The following is a 24633-nucleotide window of genomic DNA, read 5'->3' on the forward strand; positions in this document are numbered from 1 at the left end:
ATCGGATGCGTTCGGTGGAAAATACAGTGGGGAGATTTATACACACACACACACACACACACACACACACACACAGAGAACATGAAACAATGGGTTTTATCATACACACTGTAAGGAGAGTGATCACTTAAGATGAGCTATTACCAGCAAGGGGGGGGGGGGGGGAGGATGAAAACCTTTTGTGGTGATAATCAAGATGGGCCATTTCCAGCAGTTAACAAGAACGTCTGAGGAACAGTGGGGGGTGGGGTGGGGGGGAGAAATAGCATGGGGAAATAGTTTTACTTTGTGTAATGACCCATCCACTCCCAGGATAGTACCTGAATAAACCCACCTGCTGAAGTGAAGTGAAGAAACAGATTGACAGAGCCAGAAGAGTACCCACCTACTACAGAACAGGCCCAACAAAGAAAATAACAGAACGCCACTAGCCATCACCTTCAGCCCCCAACTAAAACCTCTCCAACGCATCATCAAGGATCTACAACCTATCCTGAAGGACGACCCATCACTCTCACAGATCTTGGGAGACAGGCCAGTCCTTGCTTACAGACAGCCCCCCAACCTGAAGCAAATACTCACCAGCAACCACACACCACACAACAGAACCACTAACCCAGGAACCTATCCTTGCAACAAAGCCCGTTGCCAACTCTGTCCACATAGCTATTCAGGGGACATCATCATAGGGCCTAATCACATCAGCCACACTATCAGAGGCTCGTTCACCTGCGCATTTACCAATGTGATATATGCCATCCTGTGCCAGCAATGACCCTCTGCCATGTACATTGGTCAAACTGGACAGTCTCTACGTAAAAGAATAAATGGACACAAATCAGACGTCAAGAATTATAACATTCAAAAACCAGTCGGAGAACACTTCAATCTCTTTGGTCACTCGATTACAGACCTGAGGGTGGCTATCCTTCAACAAAAAAACTTCAAAAACAGACTCCAGCAAGAGACTGCTGAATTGGAATTAATTTGCAAACTGGATACAATTAACTTAGGCTTGAATAGAGACTGGGAGTGGATGGGTCATTACACAGAGTAAAACTATTTCCCCATGCTATTTCTCCCCCCCTCCCTCAGACGTTTTTGTTAACTGCTGGAAATGGCCCACCTTGATTATCACCAAAAAAGGTTTTCCTTCTTCCCCCCCTTCCTGCTTGTAATAGCTCATCTTTAGTGTGTATGATAAAACCCATTGTTTCATGTTCTCTGTGTGTATATATAAAATCTCCCCACTGTATTTTCCACTGAATGCATCCGATTAAGTGAATGTTAACAGTAACTGATGATTTCTTTTCTTATTTTATTTTAAGCAAAATAACAGTGTTATTTTGATTAAAAAACAACTTAATTCTCAACTTTCTTGCAAGGCAAAGTCACTGATATGTACTTTGAAATCTTAAATCCAGTTTAGTTTCTTTTTCCCCTGAAAATTGAAAGTCGCTGGTAATGTTGCTGAAAGCCTATTTAGGCTCATGGTAACTAAAAGTAAGGAAAAGTGGTCCTAATAATCCAAAAACACTTTAGGATTGTGCCATTAATAGCTATTTGAAAAGCACCCCAATAGTCCAAAAGGTAATGCACCTCAGGCATGGACCAATAATCTATTAATGCACACCATAATGTGGCTTATAGCTGTCATGCAGCGCAATCATAGTTCTGGCGAGAAAGACTAGCAAATTTGGTTAGGCACCAGGAGAGATGCCTAACCATTCTGCCGACTTCCAGGCAGGTAACTGGCACTACAAAATGGTTTCAGTCATTTTATATCCAGTCTCCCTTAGAAAATCTCCCCATAGGTTTATGCAATTCAGAACCTTTGAAATCTTTATACCCAAGAAAGCAATAAGACCAGAAGATGGACATTAGTTAAAAGCAGCACATGGAGCACCGCTTGGCACAGAAGTCACATCAGAGTAATACTGTGGTTCAGCGATTATGACAGAGATGTTAAGAATAAAACTAAGGAACAAGTACATTTAAAAAAATTCAGGTCACAGAAAGCCAAAAAGTCTGCTATTTTCTTCAGTAAAACAAGAAACAGTTTGACAGTTCACTATTCTCAGAGACTGGTAGAGCTTCCACATTTACTCATTGGAACTGGTGGCTCCAGTGTCACTAGACTAAATAAAGCTTAACGCATTGCCCAGTACTAGTTCACAGGAAAACAATCATGGTTACATTTCTATAATGTAGAATGTGCAACTTGGGTTGGGGTGGGAAATCACAGCTTCAGAGGCACAGTATACCTAGATGTAAAGTGAAGAAAATTTTTGGGAGGGTTAATGTTTGTAAAACGCTTGGAGATCCCAGGATGCAAGACAGTACAAGAATAATAGTACAGTGGATCTAGGTATTTTCTCAACTTCTAGTTAAAAAATTCAAGGTTCATTTGAAGATTTACAAAACTCTTGTCCTGTTGCCTCTTCAGTATACTATGCAGTTACTACCATGTCCAAAGGGCCAAGTCAATTCCTATTCAATTTTTTTTTTTGCCATATAGCTAAATTTTATTCATCAACTGTAGCAGCTGAATACTCTTGGCTTCTTGGGAGTCATTTGCCCCTCTCATGCATCCCAGAGCTCCTCTTACAAGACTACTGTTGTGAATGTTCTTCTGGCCAACGGCAGCTGTCTGCAGCTTCCCCTGGAACTTGTTAACACTTTTCCTGTAACCTCTGGTTAATTCAGAGGAGCCATGAATCACTCTGCAGGCCTAGCAACCGCTTCCCGCAGCTCCCATTAGCCGTGAACGGTGAACCATGGCCACTGGAAGCTGCAGGAGGCTGTGCAAAAGTAAACAAACGGTCTGGCGACCCGCCAGTGGATTACCCTGACGAGCTGTGTGCGGCCGATGGCCTGCAGGTTGCCCACCACTTCTCCCTCCCAATCAGGGGCAGAGTATGTTACCACTATAGAGCTCCCAGATCCTGTTTGCCTGAAAAGCAAAAGTATCAAGCTCAAAACTCACGTGTCACATGGTAACACATTATGATATACTGCTAGATTAATAAGCCAGTCCTAGAACTGTCAATTAAGAACCAAACACATCTGGGTTGTACTGAGAGAACAGGTGGACTCTGATTTTACTTTTTATCACTTTAATTTCATCTTGAGAGAAAAGCAGTTTTGCTTATTTAATCACAATTTTCATATTTATTTATTGAACTCAGTATTGGCAGCACAAAGGGGCAGCACAAAGGGGTCCCTGAACCAAAATACTATACAATCTGAAAAGCTGAACACCAAACTACATATAGGTCACAGGTGATCAGGAGATGGAATCACCACATTACTGTTGTGTAAACCTTCTGTAGGTGGTAGATCAGCACTGATAGGCTTCAAAGAGTAAGTGTGTATTGAGGAGGAATTTGAAATAGGAGAGAACAAATATAATGAACTGTTTATTTTACAGGGTCAGATTTCATGATGTTGTAAATTGCATTTGTTTTGATGAAATGCTAACAGTAACAGACTCCTTCATTCCAAGACCAATGAAGGCTAACAGATTTTACGAAGGAATTTAATTTAATCAGACACACAAACTGAACCTTTTTTGGCTATGGAGTAAGTAGGAAAAATTATGGCATATAGCCATGAGAAATATATACGAGTTTTAGACCATGCTGATTTTCCTTGGCACCCTGGAGTAAGACACTCTCTTTCAGGGCTCCAAGGTGTAGAGTGCCATTATTGCTTTTGTTGTGCAGAGGCCACAGCCTATCCTGCTGATCATTATTGTCTCGTTGTGTTTACTTGTAATTCCCCCCACCCCAGTCTGTCTGTATCCATCTGTTGTTTCTTGTCTTAGACTTAGACTGTAAGTTGCTTGGAGCAGGGAGCACCTTTTTGTTTTGTGTTTGTATAGCACCTACCACAATGGGGTGCTGGTCCATAATTAAGGTTCCAGGTGCTATGCTAACACAAATAATAATATTTGAAGAGACATTAGCAGAGGGTATTTGATTATTCAGATGGTGGGACAGAGGGGGGAGCCCTGAAATCTTCAGTGTACCTCTCTCCCTGCTTGTGAAAATTCTGTGCAAGTTAGGTTCATTAATTAACAAAAACAGTAAAATAAGTATGCATGATTTAATTTAGAAAAACATGCAAGCATATTATTGTGGTCAGTAGACTTTTAGGGTTTGAATGAAGACACACCAAGTTAATTAAGCAACAGGAAGCTATTAGCACATTTCTCAGTGTGCTGTTCATTTTCTGCTGTGTACTGTAATTGTATTGATTATTTCATAATACATTTAATCAAATGCAATTAAGAGCCATACTGTTGTAATAATATTACAATTCAGTAAATATTTAAAGAGAAATTTAAAAATGGTTTACTGAATTCTGAAAACTCATTTAAGCACCTGAAACTGAAGCCGAAAACAAATCTAAATTTTCCTCTCATTTTATTTCTGACAAGTACCAAATACTGAAACTTCATGTGAAATGGATTTAATCAGTTTGAGAAATGGAATAAAATTTAATATAATTAAAGGTTACTCCAGAAGTGAAAGAGTAGCAGAGACATTGTCTGAGAAAAATGATACACTGTCACTGCTCCAAGGAAGTGGGACTCATTGATTTAAAACTGAGATAATGACCAAATAAATAAAAATAAGTGGAAGAGTGCGTGCGTGCGTGCGTAATGAATTAAAGATTGGATCAAGGCTCTTCTGATGCAAGATAGCACGATGGAAGAATTCACCAGTACCACTAGTCTGTACATAAATAGGTTCTTAGATGCATTGATCAGCTGCAGAAAAGAAGGCTAATAATTTCATACACTGTTTCCTAATTATATACAAGACAAAGGAAACAATTACACCATGACCTTGCACAACGGTGAGCACTTACTTGAGAGCACCTTACCTCTATGGGAATGTACAGAAAAGAGTTACTTAAATGATCAAGACTACACTTAACTCAGAGGGAGTTGACGATACTCAGCACCTTTCTGGATTGAGTCTTCAGACTCAAAAATTTGAAGAGGAGGAATTTATTTGTGCTCACCGTATGGACTTGTATTACATTGCAAAAGTACCTAGAAAGGGCTGCATTGATTTAGAAGAGAGCAAAAGGAAAATGTGGACTCCTGGAAATTAAACTAAGATGACAAAAGTTTAGGTTAAACTGATGCAAGGACAACTCTCTCCTTCCATCAGAGCATGGGCCGTGTTTGGAATTTTTTGCCTCTGGAGGTAGAAGAATCCAATGTGACAAGATTCAAGAAAGACGCGTTGAATGTTACATGGACATCACCAACACATTAGGGTGTAAACAGGGTTAGATGACATGGTATGGGAATTTTTGCTCACATGCACATGGTTAAACTAGTCCTCAGACATGGGGGTCAAGAAGGATTCCCTTCCCCCAGGGCACATTGGAAGGAGTCTGGGATGGTTTTTAGTATGTTGGAATACTGTCAGCTATGGCATGGTGAACAATAAATTCCATGCGAGAGCAGCAGAATAGCACTACTTACTATGGAAGCATGCATTAATGTTAAGACCAATACACACTTTTTGGTTACATTACTGTTTAGTCATCACTTTTTTTCGTTGGGCTTCCCAGAGAATCTATGCACATCACTGAGAATATTTTAAAGGATAAAACAATTAAAAAAACCCTGAAAAGTCAAGCATACACACAAATCTTCAGGAATAATGGATATACAACCCTATGTACTGAGATAACACACACACACACTTTTCAAATGTTACCTTTTTGTTGGTGTAAGAGCCAGTTTCATGTAGAACTGCAACTCTAAAGGGAGGCCACCAACTGTGGAATTCTTTCACCCACTGATGCATCACTGTGGCTGGACACACAATCATCGTTGGGCCCAAACCTTTAAACCTAAAATAAAACATTCAGGAAGAAAACATTAATGTGAAATAAATACGCTATATTAAGTGACCCATTAAAATAACTAACAGACACTCAATAGTTCAAGTAGAATATGCGAGCTAAGGAAATTGATTGGCATTTTTTTTTAAAGCATATGATGAAAGAGGTAAAGGGTACAGTTACAACAGTTGAACAGTTAATGGATGCATTTATCAATATAAATATAGAAATAGAAAAGCTCCAAACAAAATGGTAAAAGGACACTGTGGTAATGCAAATCAGATTTAGGACGCATAATGTCTCTTTAAAAGAACAGAAATTATCAACTGCCAACAGTTTTGTTTCTTGCATGCTGGCTAAAAACAAATGGGGGCTTACATTCTATCAAGTATCTTATTATACATAATGTGGGTGAGGTAAGGACTTTTATTGTACCAACTTCTGTTAGTGAAAGAGACAACCTTTCAAGCTCCAGGGAACTCTTCTTCAGGTCTGGGAAGGTAAACAGTGTCACTGCTAAATACAAGGTGGAACAGATAAGGAGTTAACACATGTTGCAAGACACCATTCAAGATGAAGTGGACAATTAACACCACTGCAGCCATAGGGCAAAGGAGGGTTAGAGGGTTACAGATTGGTGTAATGAGACATAAAAAGCATCTCTATTGCATATGTGATTTTTAGTGTCTAGCACAGTTATGAATTTAAGCTCCCAGGCTCGTCTTTTGAAGGAGTTATGCAGGTTTCCTTTCAGAAAAAGGACTGAGAGGTCAGACATGAAAGTGATCTTTTTGTGAAAAAAGTGTTTGCCCACATTATACACTAACATTTTGCATTATGTTGGTAATAAAGAATACACAGCTTTAAAACCAAAAATACCCAGCGTTGTGACTATTCAGCACCCTATAAGGCAGTATCAAACACCCTTTTTAGAAGTGGGGATACTGAGGCAGACAGGCAAAACAATCTGCTGAAATCTACAGAGGAAGTCAGTGTCAGAGCTGAGATTAGAACTTCCCTGGTTCTCACTTCTTTTGTTCACATCTAACTCTCCCCCCCCCCCCCCCTCAGCATACTGTTAGGAACAAACTCCAGGAAGGTATAGTTGAATTCATAGCTATCCTGCTCTTCAGAAGGAAAATACTTTTTCTCTCTCTCTCTCTCTTTTTTTTTTTAAATTAAACTAGAGAGACACAGGGTTAGTCCAGGTAGAAACACTGACAGACTGTCACAGAGAAGATACAACAGCAGGAAAAATCTCAACACAAAATGATACTGTTTTACTGTTCAAATATTCTCTACCTTGAAACATCAACATAAATAAATAAGTCATCTGTGTTTTCAAGTCATGCAAAACTGTTGTGGAAAATCATGTGCATTTCAAGAGATATTATCTGTGAGAGACTAAAGAGAAATCACTAAAAACACCTCTAGATTACTGATAAGTGGCCAGGAAACAAACAAACTAGAACAGCCACAAACAAAGGATAACAACATTTCAGAGACTGGGGACATTTTATGAAGGATTCTGGTTATTTAACATATAGGTTTCCAGAATGACAAGAGATCCTGCTCGTTCTAGCCTCATTTCTCCACTTCATTCTTCCCCCAGCCCCAGCTCCCTCTGCGTGGAAAAATGCCTCTGCACTAATAGCCCTTGCTCCGCATCACCAGATTCCATTACTGTGATATTTCTTCCTTCTCCTTCCCCACCTCAGTATTTTTTTTTGTTAAAAAAAGCAGAATGTATAAGATTCACCTGCTACAAAACATTTATTTGTTTTAATTCCTGCACCCCTTCTCCCTACCCACATTCTTTGCTATCTTCAGGTTCTCTCTGTATCTAATTAGCCTGTTTTAGGTACTTTCATGGCTCCAACCTTTGGTATCTAAGTGTTTTACTATCTCCTAATTATTCTCACTACACCCCAGTGAGGTAGGGAAAGGCTATTATTCGCACTGTAAAGATGGGGAATGGTGGCACAGAGAGATGAAATGACTTGCCTAAGGTCACACAGGAAGTTTGTAGCAGAGTTGAAACTTGAACCCAGGCCTCTCACATCTTAATCTACTGCCATAACCACTGGACCATCCTTCTTCAGACTGTAAACTCTTGAGGCAGGGACCATGGCTTTTTTTTTTTTTTTTTTTGCTTAAATCTGAAAAGCTCCATGCAAAGTTAACAAAGTGACAGGCTATTCAAATGTTTACTCATAAACAACAGAACAACACAGGCTCCTCATTATAAACAACCAGTCTCAACTAGTTTAGAATAATTCCTAATTAATATAATTCTCTGACATTTCTATCACTCTCGTAATCCCTGTTGGATACTGCTAATCCTTTGTCCCCTTTACACTTGTACTTCAGCAGTTTCTTTAAAACCAAATGGGGTAAGTGTTTAGCCAGCCAGCGTGAAAGGGCCCAAATAGCATGTTTGACAACTGAAGCAGACTGCTCGACTTGAGCAGCTGAAGTAGGATTTAAAATGGATTCAGAAAACAAGGTACAGCACTTGGGTAGCATTGGCATAACTCCTCTCTGCCAGTGCTACAAACTCAAAACCCCAAACCAAAAATCTCCCCAGCTGTGTAAATTTTGCCAGTTTTGGTTTGCAGGGGGTTTGATCAGTTTTGTAATCTGTTCCACTTCACAGGTGTTTGTGACCCACCCACCCTTCCCTGGAAGTTCATTTCCAAGTAACATACTAGTGGGAAATCTTCTGATCAAAAACATGTAAAAACAACGAGTTGAAACTATGAATCCCTCCCTAGAATTCAGGGGGTTCATTAAAAAAAAAAATATATCAGTTCAGGTTTGTTCACTGGGTTCACAAACCTGGGCAAAGTTTGGAGGTCTAATATAACCCAAACCCAAGCAAGTTTCACCCAATTTCAAGAGAGTTTAAACACAGTTTAAAAACAAAAAGAGCTAAAACTGAATCAAACTGAGAAAAACTGAATCAGAACTCACAAAGAGCTTCCAATGAAGAGAGAGGGAGAGAAGCGCAACCTGGCTCGTTCTTTGGCTCTCGAAAGGCAAATGTCAAGAGATACTATGTTTTTGTGGGCACTTTCATTCACAATTGATTTAGTTCTTGGGTTAATATACCATGCATTCATAGATATTAAGGTCAGAAGGGACCATTATGATCACCTAGTCTGACCTCCTGCACAAGTCAGGCCACAGAATCTCACCCACCTACTCCTGCGAGAAACCTCTCACCTATGTCTGAGCTATTGAAGTCCTCAAATCGTGGTTTAAAGACTTCAAGGAGCTGAGAATCCTCCAGCAAGTGACCTGTGTCCCATGCAACAGAGGAAGGTGAAAAACCTCCAGGGCCTCTTCCAATCTGCCCTGGAAGAAAATTCCTTCCCGACCCCAAATATGGCGATCAGCTAAACCCTGAGCATATGGGCAAGATTCACCAGCCAGATACCCAGGAAAGAATTTTCTGTAGTAACTCAGATCCCACCCCATCTAACATCCCATCACAGGCCATTGGGCCTATTTACCATGAATAGTTAAAGATCAATTAATTGCCAAAATCATGTTATCCCATCATACCATCTCCTCCATAAACTTCTTTTATTGAAGCATTTCCCCCATAATACGATATTAATGAGAGATCTGAGCAATAATCCAATATACCATACTCTTTCATTATGGATCACAGGATGTGAATATTGATGGTTAACTGATTGGAGTCTGCTGCTTATTATTAGCACTCGCTGCAGCACTCAAAGGATTCCTACTGAAGACAGGCAGGTTTTCATGTCTAGCCCCAAATTTCAGGGCTGGCTTTTTGCTTCCCTAGGCTCAATGTGGCATTCCGTTTTGTAAACTTCTAACGGAAATTAGACTGCTCATCAATGATCTAATGAAATCCTACCATCTTCTGATTTGTTCAACTGCAGCATAAAAAACGAGACTTGTAATACAAGCCAAAGTAGTTATCAGATGCCTGATTAATATAAAACTACTGAAAATCTTCAGTGGTGTTAGGACACTACAGACAGTATTGAGAAGGAACTTGGTCTTTAAACATTCATATTCAGTGGATTATCACTCTCAAAATTACCACAGCAGCTAGTTTCTCATGCTTGGTTTCAATCGAGATGGATTGTTTCTGAGGTTTAGAGAAAATCCATTCTAGCTACCTGAGGAGGTCGGAGGGAAAAAATTGAAAATTATTGACCTGTAAATCTCAGAGGGTTTTAATTCTAATAGATTCCTAACTCTTGAATCCACCTCCCAGTGAATTACCAGACTTCAAAGTTACTCATTTTCTTCAGAGTGGTAGCCATGTTAGTCTGTATCAGCAAAACCAACAAGGAGTCCTTGTGGCACCTTAGAGACTAAAAAATTTATTTGGGCATAAACCCATGAAAACTTATGCCCAAATAAATTTGTTAGTCTCTAAGGTGCTACAAGGACTCCTCGTTGTTTTCACTTTCTTCGCTGGCAGGAAGTGGGTGCTCCAGCTGAAAGAGTACAGCAGGCCCTCCTGCCTCTAAGGTTGTCTAGACTTTGAGCTGGAGGTGTGATTCCCATGTCAAGGGAATACAATAGTGTAACCATGGCACTGTAAACAGCTAGGCTTTTTGAGTAAATACCTGTCTAACACATACTTGGATGGCCAACCCCTCCTGACACCAGAGCTACACTCTATTTTTAACACACTAGCTCAATCAAAACTAGTGAGAATATGCATTCTCAAGCTGGGAATTACATCTCCTCCTCAAACTGTAGACACAGCTTCAGAGAGAAAGTGAAATGCATCAAAATGATCTTCAAGACCCATGAGATTAATATAACTATGCCTTAGCAGGCCTGCCGAGGAAAAGCAACAAAAAAATGCAGTCAGCCAACTAGCTGACCATTTGGACATGGTTCTCTTGGAGACAGTTTGACTTAATGCATCTGACTGAAGTGAGAGAAAAATCTGGAGGATGTTCTAAGGACCTCAGTACACTCCAGATGAAGGACAAGGATCCTTCTAACAAAGCGTTTGTGAAGTCTTGCCAAAATCTGCACAGAAAACAGAGCAGAAATGCATCTACCTGCAGCAAACGAAACAGCAGCCAAATAAACTCTGATGGATAGGATCTGTAACCAAGAGTGAGAAGGGCAAAGAAGGTTGGTAAGCAGTTTTTTGGGAGATAAATAAAATGATCCACAACTAGGTCTTTTCACTCCAGTTCACAAACCTTTTCCAGTTGAAATTATATGCCAAAAGATGCCTTCTGGGCAGCTAGAATCACTTGAACATCTGCTCAAAAACAGCAACCTCTTCAATGTCTACCCTATCAGGAGCCAAGCTTATAAGATTCCAGGGTATTATGCAGAGAAGGAACATGTTTGTCTGCTCATGCATGCAGAGGTCCTCATTTTGATGCGATCAGCAACTGCCAAGTAAGAACTAATTCTGTGTCAGTCAGTCACTAATAGGCCAGAGAAAGTAGGGAGGCAAAGGGAGGGTATGGCTTATGCAACGGTCCAAGTACACAGACAAGGGAAGACATTTATGGCCACTATGGTATGAGTTTCTGAGTCTGGTTTCTTATGTAGTAAATTAGCAGATGTGCCAGAGATACTTTCCCAGCCTTTTATTCAGGACCACTCATGATGGTGTATTATGGTAAGATCAGTCTGTCTGCAAATAGTTTTGCCCATCCTTATCAAATTAGCGACAGGCAGAAGTGTCTTTTAGGGACAGGTTTCAGAGTAGCAGCCGTGTTAGTCTGTATTCGCAAAAAAGAAAAGGAGTACTTGTGGCACCTTAGAGACTAACAAATTTATTTGAGCATAAGCCAGCACGATGAAGTGAGCTGTAGCTCATGAAAGCTTATGCTCTAATAAATTTGTTAGTCTCTAAGGTGCCACAAGTACTCCTTTTCTTTTAGGGACAGTTTCCAATTCCACCCTGCGGGGCTTTTCAATAAAGGAAGTGAGACGCCCTCCTCCCCTATCGTATTCTCATCAGCATTCTGTCAATCTGAATCAGATGCACCTCTTGAGATACTAAGGGGTAAAATCCTGGTCCCATTGATGTCAATGGCAAAACTCCCACTGATTTCAATGGGGCCAAGATTTCACTGTAGATCTTCAAAACCCCAAACAGCACAAAATGCTGCACTCATCTCCAGGCCATTTATATGGAGTGTGGATTCCTGAAGAGACTTATGCCAGCATTTTCAATCCTTCGTGTCTATAGTTAGACTCCTGAATCTTTACTTTGTGGAAGCTGGGGTTGCTCTGCACCTCTGAAAATGAGGCAACTTCTATTTAGGGCATAACCTAAGATACCCAATTTGGAAAATTTGACTTCTAGTGCCCTAACTGCAACGTCCCTCTCTGTGGGCTTCCCATCCCATGATTGGAATCAGATATCTGAAAGTACTTTTCTACATTGTAAATTCTCTATAGACTTCCCCCAAATAGTGCATCTCAGAGGGAGCCTGTCACCTGGATATGGTGAATCTGTCTTGCCTGCTGCCATGGGGCCTCAAGGGTTTATAGAGGGGACTCATGTAGGGGCCACATTTACCAGGAACACTGGTCCAGCCACTGCTGTCTTTATTGAAACCTGATCTCTCTGTCAAATCCATCATGCCAAGTACATACTTCATACTTACAGGAAAGGGGACTCTATCCTGGGCCACAGCGACTCTGAAAAAGATTTGTGGGTAATGATGGATAATCAGCTGAACATGAGCTTTCAGTGCAATGCTGTGGCCAGAAGGGCTAATAAAATCCTTGGATGAATAAACAGTGGAATCTTGAGGAGTAGAGAGCGCATTTTACCTCTGTATTTGGCACTGCTGTGACCACTGCTGGTATACTGTCTCCAGTTTCTGGTGTCCACAATTCAAGAAGGATGTTGATAAATTGGAGAGGGTTCAGAGAAAAGCCACAAGAATGATTTAAATATTAGAAAACACACCTGATAGTGACAGACTCAAGGAGTTCTAACTATGTAGCTTAACAAAGAGAAAGTTAAGGGTTGACTTGATCATTGTCTATAAGTACCTACCATGGGGAACAAAATTTGATAATGGGCTCTTCAATTGAGCGGAGAAGGGTATAACACCATTCAATGACTGAAAGTTGAAGCCAGACACATTCAGACTGGAAATTAATTGCAAATTTTTAAACAGTGAGACTAATTAACCATTGGTATGATTTATCAAGTATCGTGATGGATTCGCCATCATTAGCCATTTTTTAAATCAAAACTGGATGTTTCTCTATAGATCTGCTCTAGGAATTATTTTGGGGATGTTTATTGCCTGTGTTACAGAGGAGGTCAGACTAGAGCATCACAGTGATCCCTCCTGGCCTTGGAATCGATTACTCTGACAAGGGGGAAGGAAAACTTGGTTATGTTTCCCAGATCTAATCTTCACCTTGTCCTCATTCAAAGTTCTCCTCAAAACTCATTTTTGCAAAGCCTATCAACTCCAGTTCCCGCAATGAAATGAAACAGATGTAATTACCTTTTTAATAAAAGGACATCACTAACAAGTAACGCATATTGTCATGGCACCTTTTATATCTTGCTCTTCTTGAGAAAGGCAGTATCTCCCCCTGACTTCTGTCACCATTCCCACACTCTCCATAGCTTCAGCCAACTAATAATGTCAACTAAGCTTCAGTGTGTACTTTGTCTTTTTATTTTCCTGTAACGCACAATGCTCACTAATGACTGCAATATGAAATAATAAGAAAGTAGGACAAGCAAGGCTGCTACTTGTCTACACTCATACTTCCTTAGTTGTTAACCCTCCTGCAGCTGAAGTACTATTAGCAACTGTTTAAAACATTTGGAAAAATTACTGTGGGCTACAAAGTTTAAGTAATTACTCAAGGAGAGACAGTGAGTAAGTGGCATGGCTGGGATTAGAATTTGAGGCACAGGGTTGTGTGTGTAGCGGGGTTTTTCCTGACGCCTAGTAGCATGCTTTGCCAATAAACCCATGCAGATATTTCAGTAATTATGCTACTATGGTATTTGCAGATCTACCACTACCACCAACTACCAAGGCCAAAGAGAAAATTCTGGTCAGATCATCTCTACAACATCTGAAATGCGATAGTTCCTTGAGAACTCCAAGTATTAGCTGAAGATATCAGTATTTTCTGCTCAGCAAAAGCAAACAGTCTTCAAAAAGAAATTGGGGCATGAACTAGACAGTACTGAAGACAATTAGGTAAACATATTTTTGTTGATATGATATTAGAAAATTGCCACCTGTACTGAAACAGAAGCACTCCTATCTCAACAGAATTTAACATGTCCTCTGACATTGTCTGGAAGGGCACAGGAAAATAAATGACAGGTCTTCGCCAACTGTATAACCTGATGGCAAAGTTCATCTCTCTGGGGCAGGTCTCTCTCACTCTCTCCTCTTGAAGCTGTTCCACTCTGTATAAAATACCTGAAAGCCACTAAGGAGTGCGGGCAAAGAGGAAGGTAGGGGAGAGAGAGAAAAAATGACTATAGCCTGGTGGTTAGAATGCTCACCTAGTTGAACAGCTTCAATGCGAGAGATTGAGAAGATGTCTGCCCAGATTACTTTACAGCCTAGAGAGATTAGGGCACTCTGCTGTGAGGTAGGAGATCCCAAGCTCAAATCCTTGTTCCACATCAGGCAGATGGGGAATTTGAACCAGAGTCTCCCATATCTCAAGTAAATGCTCTAAACACTGGGCTAAAAGTTATAAAGGAAGGTACGGACACCATCATCATCACCTCCTCCAACTTTGTGAATCTAGACTTTTATTTAAAAGGCCCAGAAACAAAGCGGTTCAGGTCAAATGACATGTTTCGTTTAACTTAAAATCGACTTTTGATTCTCTGAAATTTACCACAATTTTGGGCTTCAGTTCTGGTTGTAGTGAATTTTTTGGAAAGCCCAGTGAACCAAAAAAATCAGTTATTTGCCCACCTCTAGGTGGGGGAGGGAAGCAATGTTCTCTATACTTGTGTCCTCTTCCCAGCTAGTAAAGCTACTTGGGGGTAAAATCTTTCTAGAAAGATGCTATACTTTGTAAGTCATTTTAACAGCATTTATGTCCATGCTAAGTATTCATTATACAAAGATTTAATTCAGTTTGAAAATCACTTTACATTACTTATTTTCTACTCTTAGTAAATCTATTTAGTAATTTGAGATCCTAAGTTAGAAGGTGCTATAGAACTACAAAGTATTAGTACTATTATGCATGCACTTGGTATTCCAGGATTTAGAAGAATCTTCTTCTGGTAATCTGTCTCATCCACAGATAAAAGATACTACTCAGCAATACATGGAAGGAGTAATAAGGGGTGTGATATAGAAGTCTGATCAACCTAAAGAATGGCTTTCAGAAGAAAAAACAGATGTAGATTTATCTGTTCTGGTCTTTAAAAAGATTCTGCAAGGATGTTCCATTACCCACCAGAAGCTCTGACTTTCATCCTGAATATGCTTGTTACTTCCTGTAAAGCATTTACCTGGTGTCTTGCCAGAACAAATATTTTAATGTAAAATTTAATAAATGGAACTAAAGGTATTACATCTAATTTAAAATTCCATATTGTGTAAACTATTGATATTAACGTAATTGAGTTTGTAAACAATCCATTTGTGTAAGCTAACCTTAGACATTGTATTGACCCAAAATATCTAGTGTGGCTCATCTGCAACATGAAGCATCAATGCCTGGAATTCATTAAAAGTGTTACATGTTTAATTTTTCCTGCCCTACAGCTCCATTGTCTCGTAAAAAATTTCCTTTGATGTCCCCCACTAAAAGAATTAAAGGAATAATGTAATTGAAATGTCATTAATAATTCACAGGACCCTCCTCCACCAGCAATACATCTGATGAAATATTAATTGAGCTCCACAGACTGACAGTCTGCAGAGGAGCACTTGCCTGTAATTTGAACCACGAGTCCTGATCTTGCTGTAGCTCAGACCTGCCAAGAAGGCAATTAACTGGATGGTCTTGCCCAATCCCATCTCATCTCCCAGAATTCCTCCTGCCTGCTGGCAGTGCAATTCCCAGAGCCACCTAACACCTGTCTGCTGGTACCTACAACAGCAAGGAAAAAACATGGCAAATGTTTGATAATACAGATCATAACAGAAAGTACTCATGAAATAATCATTTGGCAAGGTTCTAATACTAGTTACAGTAACATGCTGCATGTGTGTTTTACATGAGTGCTGTATTTACAAGGTCATGCATTTTTGATGCACTTAGACATTATATGTGACAAATTCATTCTTTATGCAATGCTAAAGCATTTCTAATTAAACTGATAGACATGGTAAATACATGGTATTTTATTTCATGTATTTTTAAAAATACTGTTAGAAGTAACTTGGGAAGCTGCTCTAACATCCAAATTTTTATTATCCCTTCAAAAAGGTGAACTTTAACAGGTAGGGGTCTAATAAGGTATACCATTTGGACTTAATTGGAAGGTTAGGTTTGTAACTGGTGGTGCATGGGATTTATGCCCCACTACAAGAGAGGTTAGGTTTGTTAAAGCTTGTTTACTTTATATACAACTAGAAATTCATTTAACAGAATTCAGTCTCTTTAAATAAGGTAAAAGCTGACAGATGTCAAAAATATTTTGGAAGACGAAGAAACAAAGATCTGTCTCAAAGAGTAGGATGTAGCAATATGTTACTAGAAGAGGATACCAGTGCACTTACAATTCAAAGCGAAAGACTAGAAGCAGAACAAACAGTCATGTAAAATACACCCCAATCTAAACACAGATTAACAAAAGAATGTAAAATGAAAAATCAAGAAGGTCGGACTTCGGAGGCCAGATTGAGACTGATTTTAGGACATGCTTTTTTATAACGATATGTAATAGTGCAAGCAGGAATTATACTGAATTAAAACAGATGCAGTTTAAACTGAAAGGACAAGACGGTGAAAAAAAAATGAAGCAAGACAGACTTAAAAATGTAAGTCATTTAAAGGAAAATGGCGGTTGAAGCATTTGTGCATCTCCACCATGCGTATTGAGTGGAGCAGAGGTTGAGTATAGAAATGTAGATACTGATAGAATGGGGACAGTTGATACAGTGCACTCTCTTACACTTTCTTTTGTAATTCGGTTTTCCTTCCTTGAGTGAAGAATATTTAGGAACACTCTGACCTACTCACACTCATATCTACAAACTCCTTATAAATGACTACTATGGTTTTACTGATCATTACACAAATCTGGGATGTGGTTCTTAACTTAGGTATTTAGATGAAAAGCTAAATGAGATAAGAATAAAAAAAAAGAAAAAGGATTTGAGAAGATCAAAGAATCATCTAACACCACAAATGTTATCACTTGAGGGATCACATTATATAGCATGATGATGCCTCAAATGTATTACAAAAGGATCCCCCTAAACATAACATTCGTAGTGTGAACGGACCCAACATTTTTCAGGAAGAAAAAAGCTAAAAATGAAGAAAGAAAGGTTTGCAGAATTACAGTATTACTAGTTATAACTGGAGTTAGGGACCACCCCAAGAGCAATAGCAGAGGTGTCTATGGTCTGACACCTTAATGAGATAACGACAGCCTTTTTAGAGTATTGAAATGCAAACACTACCAAGGAATGTCGATTCAAAGAATCAAATACCTTTGTCCCTTTCACTGATTTTAGATCAGAAGTAGTTCTTAACATCAGTTTTCAATTAAGACCAATTAGCATAACAGTTGTTTCCCAAGCATACTGGGAATGTTACTCATCATTAAGGAGGTAAACTATTATTAATCTGCAGCCGTGTTAGTCTGTATTCGCAAAGAGAAAAGGAGTACTTGTAGCACCTTAGAGACTAACAAATGTATTTGAGCATAAGCTTTCATGAGCTACAGCCCACTTCATCGGAAGCATTCAGTGGAAAATACAGTGGGGAAGATTTATATACATAGAGAACATGAACCAGTGGGTGTTACCATACACACTGTAAGGAGAGTGATCACTTAAGGTGAGCTATTACCAGCAGGAGAGCTGGGGGGAAAAATCTTTTGCAGTGATAATCAAGGTGGGCCATTTCCAGCAGTTGACAAGAATATCTGAGGAACAGTAGGAGGTGGGGGGGGGGGGGAAGAGGGGAATAAACATGGGGAAATAGTTTTACTTTGTGTAATGACCCATCCACTCCCAGTCTTTATTCAAGTCTAAGTTAATTGTATCCAGTTCGCAAATTAATTCCAATTCAGCAGTCTCTCGTTGTAGTCTGCTTTTGAAGTTTTTTTGTTGAAGAATTGCCAGTTTTAGGTCTGTAATTGAGTGACCAAAGACACTGAAGTGTTCTCCGACTGGTTTTTGAATGTTATAATTCTTGACATCTGATTTGTGTCCATTTATTCTTTTACGTAGAGATTGTCCAGTTTGACTAGTATACATGGCAGAGGGGCATTGCTGGCACATGATGGCATATATCACATTGGTAGCTGTGCGGGTGAACGAGCCTCTGATAGGTTTCAGAGTAACAGCCGTGTTATTCTGTATTCGCAAAGAGAAAAGGAGTACTTTTATCACCTTAGAGACTAACAAATGTATTTGAGCATAAGCTTTCGTGAGCTACAGCTCACTTCATCGGATGCATTCGGTGGAAAATACAGTGGGGAGATTTTTTTTTTTTTTTTTTTTTTTTGGAAGGATAGTCACTCTCGGGTCTGTAATCGAGTGACCGGAGAGATTGAAGTGTTCTCCGACTGGTTTTTGAATGTTATAATTCTTGACGTCTGATTTGTGTCCATTTATTCTTTTACGTAGAGACTGTCCAGTTTGACCAAATGTACATGGCAAAGGGGCATTGCTGGCACATGATGGCATATATCACATTGTTAGGTGTGCAGGTGAACGAGCCTCTGATAGTGTGGCTGATGTGATTAGGCCCTATGATGGTGTCCCCTGAATAGCTATGTAGACAGAGTTGGCAACGGGCTTTGTTGCAAGGAAAAAAAAAAAAACACTTCAAAAGCAGACTCCAAGGAGAGACTGCTGAATTGGAATTAATTTGCAAACTGGATACAATTGACTTAGGCTTGAATAGAGACCGGGAGTGGATGGGTCATTACACAAAGTAAAACTATTTCCCCATGTTATTTCTCCCCCCACCCTCCACTGTTCCTCAGACGTTCTTGTTAGCTGCTGGAAATGGCCCACCTTGATTATCACCACAAAAGGTTTTCCTCCTTCCAATTAAGCTTATCTTAAGTGATCACTCTCCTTACAGTGTGTATGATAAAACCCATTGTTTCATGTTCTCTCTGTGTGTGTATATAAATCTCCCCACTATTTTCCACCGAATGCATCCGATGAAGCAAGCTGTAGCTCACGAAAGCTTATGCTCAAATAAATTTTTTAGTCTCTAAGGTGCCACAAGTACTCCTTTTCTTTTTGAGCCTGTGATAGTGTGGCTGATGTGATTAGGCCCCATGATGGTGTCCCCTGAATAGATATGTGGACACAGTTGGCAACAGGCTTTGTTGCAAGGATAGGTTCCTGGGTTAGGGGGATAAAGTTGAATAAAGACTGGTAGTGGATGGGTCATTACACAAAGTAAAACTATTTCCCCCCCACACCGTTCCTCAGATGTTCTTGTCAACTGCTGGAAATGGCCCACCTTGATCATCACTACAAAAGGTTTTTCCCCCCAGCTCTCCTGCTGGTAATAGCTCATCTTAAGTGATCACTCTCCTTACCGTGTGTATGGTAACACCCATTGTTTTATGTTCTCTACGTATATAAATCTCCCCACTGTATTTTCCACTGAATGCATCCGATGAAGTGGGCCGTAGCTCATGAAAGCTTATGCACAAATAAATGTGTTAGTCTCTAAGGTGCCACAAGTACTCCTTTTCTTTTTGCGGATACAGACTAACATGGCTGCTACTCTGAAACCTGTATTTAGATAGGTGCTTTATCTTCTTATCAAGCTTTTCATTCTACACCCACAACTGGGGTATTGGATCGCCTTCTTGACATCTGATGTGCGACTATTATTTCAGAATCCTACTGCAATGGCATACTGCTAGCCAGTTACAGTATGACTACAGTAGAACTCACACCATGTTAAATCTGAACAATGTTTTAAGATTTCCACTACAAAGACGCAAATATGGTTTCAAAGCCCACAGGGCCTGCCTATATGGTTTTGTGAACAATTTTATAACATAATCAAGCCCTATCTATACTGAAGATTGACAGCATTAGCACTTGTCCAGCAAGTACAGTTTTTAAACATATTTCTTGCTAACATGATCCTACTCTAGTAATACACTAGACGCTAAAAACACTGTCACAATTTTTTTTTTGTATTTGCCATTATACAGAGAAGAAACTAACTACACAAAATGCTGTCTCCTTTTACTCTGTTATGTTATTTTAGGAATTATTGTAAAACAGTAAGTAAAACATTTTCAAGAACATGAGTTTTTCTTAAATATGTCCTTGTAACAGAGAGGTCAAAATGTTTTTCTTCACAACTTATTTTCTATCTTTGCTTATGAGATTCACATGCATTCTGGTGATTTTTTATATTGACTGTCTGCATTCAATGATTATGACCATACAAATGTTAGTTAAAAATATTAACTATTCTCAAATGCTCAGATTTTTTACATTAGTTTTTTTTTATTTATTTTTCGGAGTAGGAAGAGCACTTTTAATGACTACAGGACACAGAGGAAAGTTTTACAGAAACAGAGAAAACAGAACTGAAATGACAGCACAGGGAAGAGACAAGACAGGTTATTACTCTTCTAGTGAGATAAAATCATCCTAACCTAATTCTAATCCCCCATATCCTGACAGCTTTCAATGTACTAGTTTTCTATGTTCTCATCTTCATTATGAAAACACGTTGGGAACCCAATTAAAATACTTTTTGGTCTTCCCAATATAACTATGATTGAATTGTGTTTTAACCATATTATGCAAAGCCCTGTAATTTCACAGCTACAGCATGGATTCAGTTATACATTTTACTTTACAGTGTGGGACAGAGGTATGCTTTAATTGCATTGGGAAAGAATTGTGTTGTGATTGGGTATCACAACACAATACTTCTCATAGTGTAGACAGGACTTCTCTCAGGTAGAAGTATAAATAGCAGAGTACATTTATGGCTTGTGACGGGGTGCACTCACCTCTCGTAAGCGCTCCCTATCAGTTGGTGTGAGCCTGCATACTCACGCTCTCTCTCGCTCTCTCTCACACACACGGTGCTTCCTGTTCACTGTTGCCCTCATCAGGAGGGTCTTCAGTGGCTCAGCCCTCCAGCTAAGTCGCACATAGTCTAAAATGGATGAACCCTTTTTGGGGTACCAAAGGTTCAACAAGTGCTATCACTGTGCCCTTATTGCTATCTGTGGCCCTGTGTCTGAGCTCAGTTCTCAGCCCCTTCTGGGCTAGGTTTAAGTCTGTCCCTGCCCTGTTATAGAGCAGGCTTTCTCCTTGGAGACTCTTTGCACAAACTTCCTCGTGGCTGGACTTTACAAAAACTAGACAAGCCATTTAGAACACACACTTTGCTTCTCTACAAAAGAAAAAGGACACTAAACTATCTAAATTAGGACATGCCACAAGGGGCCACAACAGTGGTTCCCTGTACCCACCGAGCAATATTGTTAATGTATTCAACTATACTATTAGCCCAGCAGAAGAATCTGTCCTATCTCGGGGCCTCTCCTTCTGCCCCTCCACCCCCACGAACATGATACAGTTCTGTGGTGACCTAGAATCCTATTTTCGACGTCTCCGACTCAAGGAATATTTCCAACACACCTCTGAACAGCATACTAACCCACAGAGATCTTCCTACCAAGACTACAAAAAGAAGGATTCTGAGTGGACTCCCCCTGAAGGCTGAAACAACAGACTGGACTTCTACATAGAGTGCTTCTGCCGACGTGCACGGGCTGAAACGGTGGAAAAGCAGCATCACTTGCCCCATAACCTCAGCCATGCAGAACACAATGCCATCCACAGCCTCAGAAACAACTCTGACATTATAATCAAAAAGGCTGACAAAGGAGGTGCTGTCGTCATCATGAATAGGTCGGAATATAAACAAGAGGCTGCCAGGCAGCTCTCCAACCCCACTTTCTACAAGCCATTACCCTCTGATCCCACTGAGGGTTACCAAAAGAAACTACACCATCTGCTCAAGAAACTCCCTGAAAAAGCACAAGAACAAATCCGCAGAGACACGCCCTCGAACCCCGACCAGGGGTATTCTATCTGCTACCCAAGATCCATAAACCTGGAAATCCTGGACACCCCATCATCTCAGGCATTGGCACCCTGACAGCAGGATTGTCTGGCTATGTAGACTCCCTCCTCAGTCCCTATGCCACCAGCACTCCCAGCTATCTTCGAGACACCACTGACTTCCCGAGAAAACTACAATCCATCGGTGAGCTTCCTGAAAACACCATCCTAGCCACACCAACACTGCACACAAAGATGGAATATAGGCAGTCAGGAACAGTATCCCTGATAATGTCACGGCTAACCTGGTGGCTGAACTTTGTGACTTTGTCCTCACCCATAACTATTTCACATTTAGGGACAATGTATACCTTCAAATCAGCGGCACTGGTATGGGTACCCGCATGGCCCCACAGTATGCCAACATTTTTATCGCTGACTTAGAACAACACTTCCTCAGCTCTCGTCCCCTAATGCCCCTACTCTGCTTGTGCTTCATTGATGACATCTTCATCATCTGGACCCATGGAAAAGAAGCTCTTGAAGAATTCCACCATGATTTCAACAATTTCCATCCTACCATCAACCTCAGCCTGGACCAGTCCACACAAGAGATCCACTTCCTGGACGCTACGGTGCTAATAAGTGATGGTCACATAAACACCACCCTATATCAGAAACCTACTGACCGCTATTCCTACCTACATGCCTCTAGCTTTCATCCAGATCACACCACACGATCCATTGTCTACATCCAAGCTCTACGATACAACCGCATTTGCTCCAACCCCTCAGACAGAGACAAACACCTACAAGATCTCTATCATGCATTCTTACAACTACAATACCCACCTGCTGAAGTGAAGAAACAGACTGACAGAGCCAGAAGAGTACCCAGAAGTCACCTACTACAGGACAGGCCCAACAAAGAAAATAACAGAACGCCACTAGCCATCACCTTCAGCCCCCAACTAAAACCTCTCTAACGCATCATCAAGGATCTACAACCTATCCTGAAGGACGACCCATCACTCGCACAGATCTTGGGAGACAGGCCAGTCCTTGCTTACAGACAGCCCCCCAACCTGAAGCAAATACTCACCAGCAACCACACACCACACAACAGAACCACTAACCCAGGAACCTATCCTTGCAACAAAGCCCGTTGCCAACTCTGTCCACATAGCTATTCAGGGGACACCATCATAGGGCCTAATCACATCAGCCACACTATCAGAGGCTCGTTCACCTGAGCATTTACCAATGTGATATATGCCATCCTGTGCCAGCAATGACCCTCTGCCATGTACATTGGTCAAACTGGACAGTCTCTATGTAAAAGAATAAATGGACACAAATCAGATGTCAAGAATTATAACATTCAAAAACCAGTCGGAGAACACTTCAATCTCTCCGGTCACTCGATTACAGACCTGAGGGTGGCTATCCTTCAAAAAACACTTCAAAAGCAGACTCCAACGAGAAACTGCTGAATTGGAATTAATTTGCAAACTGGATACACTTAACTTAGACTTGAATAAAGACTGAGAGTGGATGGGTCATTACACAAAGTAAAACTATTTCCCCTTGTTTATTCCCCCCCCCCCCACCGTTCCTCACACGTTCTTGTCAACTGCTGGAAATGGCCCACCTTGATTATCACTACAAAAGGTTTTTTTCCCCCACTCTCCCCTGCTAGTAATAGCTCACCTTCCCTGATCACTCTTGTTACAGTGTGTATGGTAACACCCATTGTTTCATGTTCTCTGTGTGTATATAAATCTCCCCACTGAATTTTCCACTGCATGCATCCCATAAAGTGAGCTGTAGCTCACAAAAGCTTATGCTCAAATAAATTTGTTAGTCTCTAAGATGCCACAAGTACTCCTTTTCTTTTTGCAGTTTTATGGTGTGTCAACTAGTTTTATGGTGTGTCAGCCAGGTTATTTCTTAACTTCAGTCTCCTTCCAGGGTAACAAAGTTCAATGAATGGTTCCCCCTTTCTGGGATCTTCAGCCTCCATCTCTAGGCCTGTTTAAATTCGAGTCCCTTTCTCGGGCTTTTAGTACAGAGTATTAACCCCTTCTTGGGGCTCAGACCACTTCCACAGTGGCTAGTGGAGGGACCAAGGCCTGCCCTACTACCCTGGGTCCCAGCCAAGGGACCCTATAGACAGCCGCCACATATTGCTTTCATTTACTTGGTTGCTGCTGCTATTCTCTGGGCCGCTTGTCACTTGGTCCCATCACTGTCACTCTTTACCTTAGGTTACACTCCTTAGGTTCTATTTGTCTTGTTCCCTGCTTGCACGGGGTCTCTCTGAGCCCTCCTTGCCTGGAGAGTTTTTCCAGTTTATCCCTGCTTGAGCAGGTTCTCACCCAAGCCTCCTTGCCCAGAGATTTTCTCCATTTCCCAGGACTTCGTCCCACTTCTGGTCCCAGCCAAGAATGGATATGCTCAGGCAGCAGGTCCTGCTGTTCCTTTTAATTGAGCTCGCTGTGCTCTAATTGGCTGCTTCCCTGGAGCC

General features: G+C 40.6%; 1 protein-coding gene and 1 long non-coding RNA gene across 4 annotated transcripts in view; both read right to left on the minus strand.

The window, feature by feature from the left end:
- The window catches only part of ERCC6 (ERCC excision repair 6, chromatin remodeling factor), an 82080-nt gene that overhangs the window by 31279 nt on the left and 26168 nt on the right, over positions 1-24633 (minus strand). For all 3 annotated transcript variants that reach the window (XM_038409732.2, XM_043518524.1, XM_038409731.2), the window contains exons 6-7: positions 15793-15951; positions 5742-5877 (exon numbers count right to left, since the gene is read on the minus strand). In XM_038409732.2, coding sequence (XP_038265660.1) covers positions 5742-5877; positions 15793-15951 — 295 coding nt within the window. The remainder of the gene's footprint in view (positions 1-5741; positions 5878-15792; positions 15952-24633) is intronic.
- Positions 6944-9098, minus strand: LOC122460968. The gene is made up of 3 exons (XR_006282638.1): positions 7829-9098; positions 7664-7668; positions 6944-7440 (listed from the first exon to the last, which is right to left on the minus strand). It is a non-coding gene; the product is annotated as an uncharacterized LOC122460968 (long non-coding RNA).

The sequence above is a fragment of the Dermochelys coriacea genome, chromosome 7 (assembly GCF_009764565.3).
Source record: "Dermochelys coriacea isolate rDerCor1 chromosome 7, rDerCor1.pri.v4, whole genome shotgun sequence".
Lineage (NCBI taxonomy): Eukaryota > Metazoa > Chordata > Testudines > Dermochelyidae > Dermochelys > Dermochelys coriacea.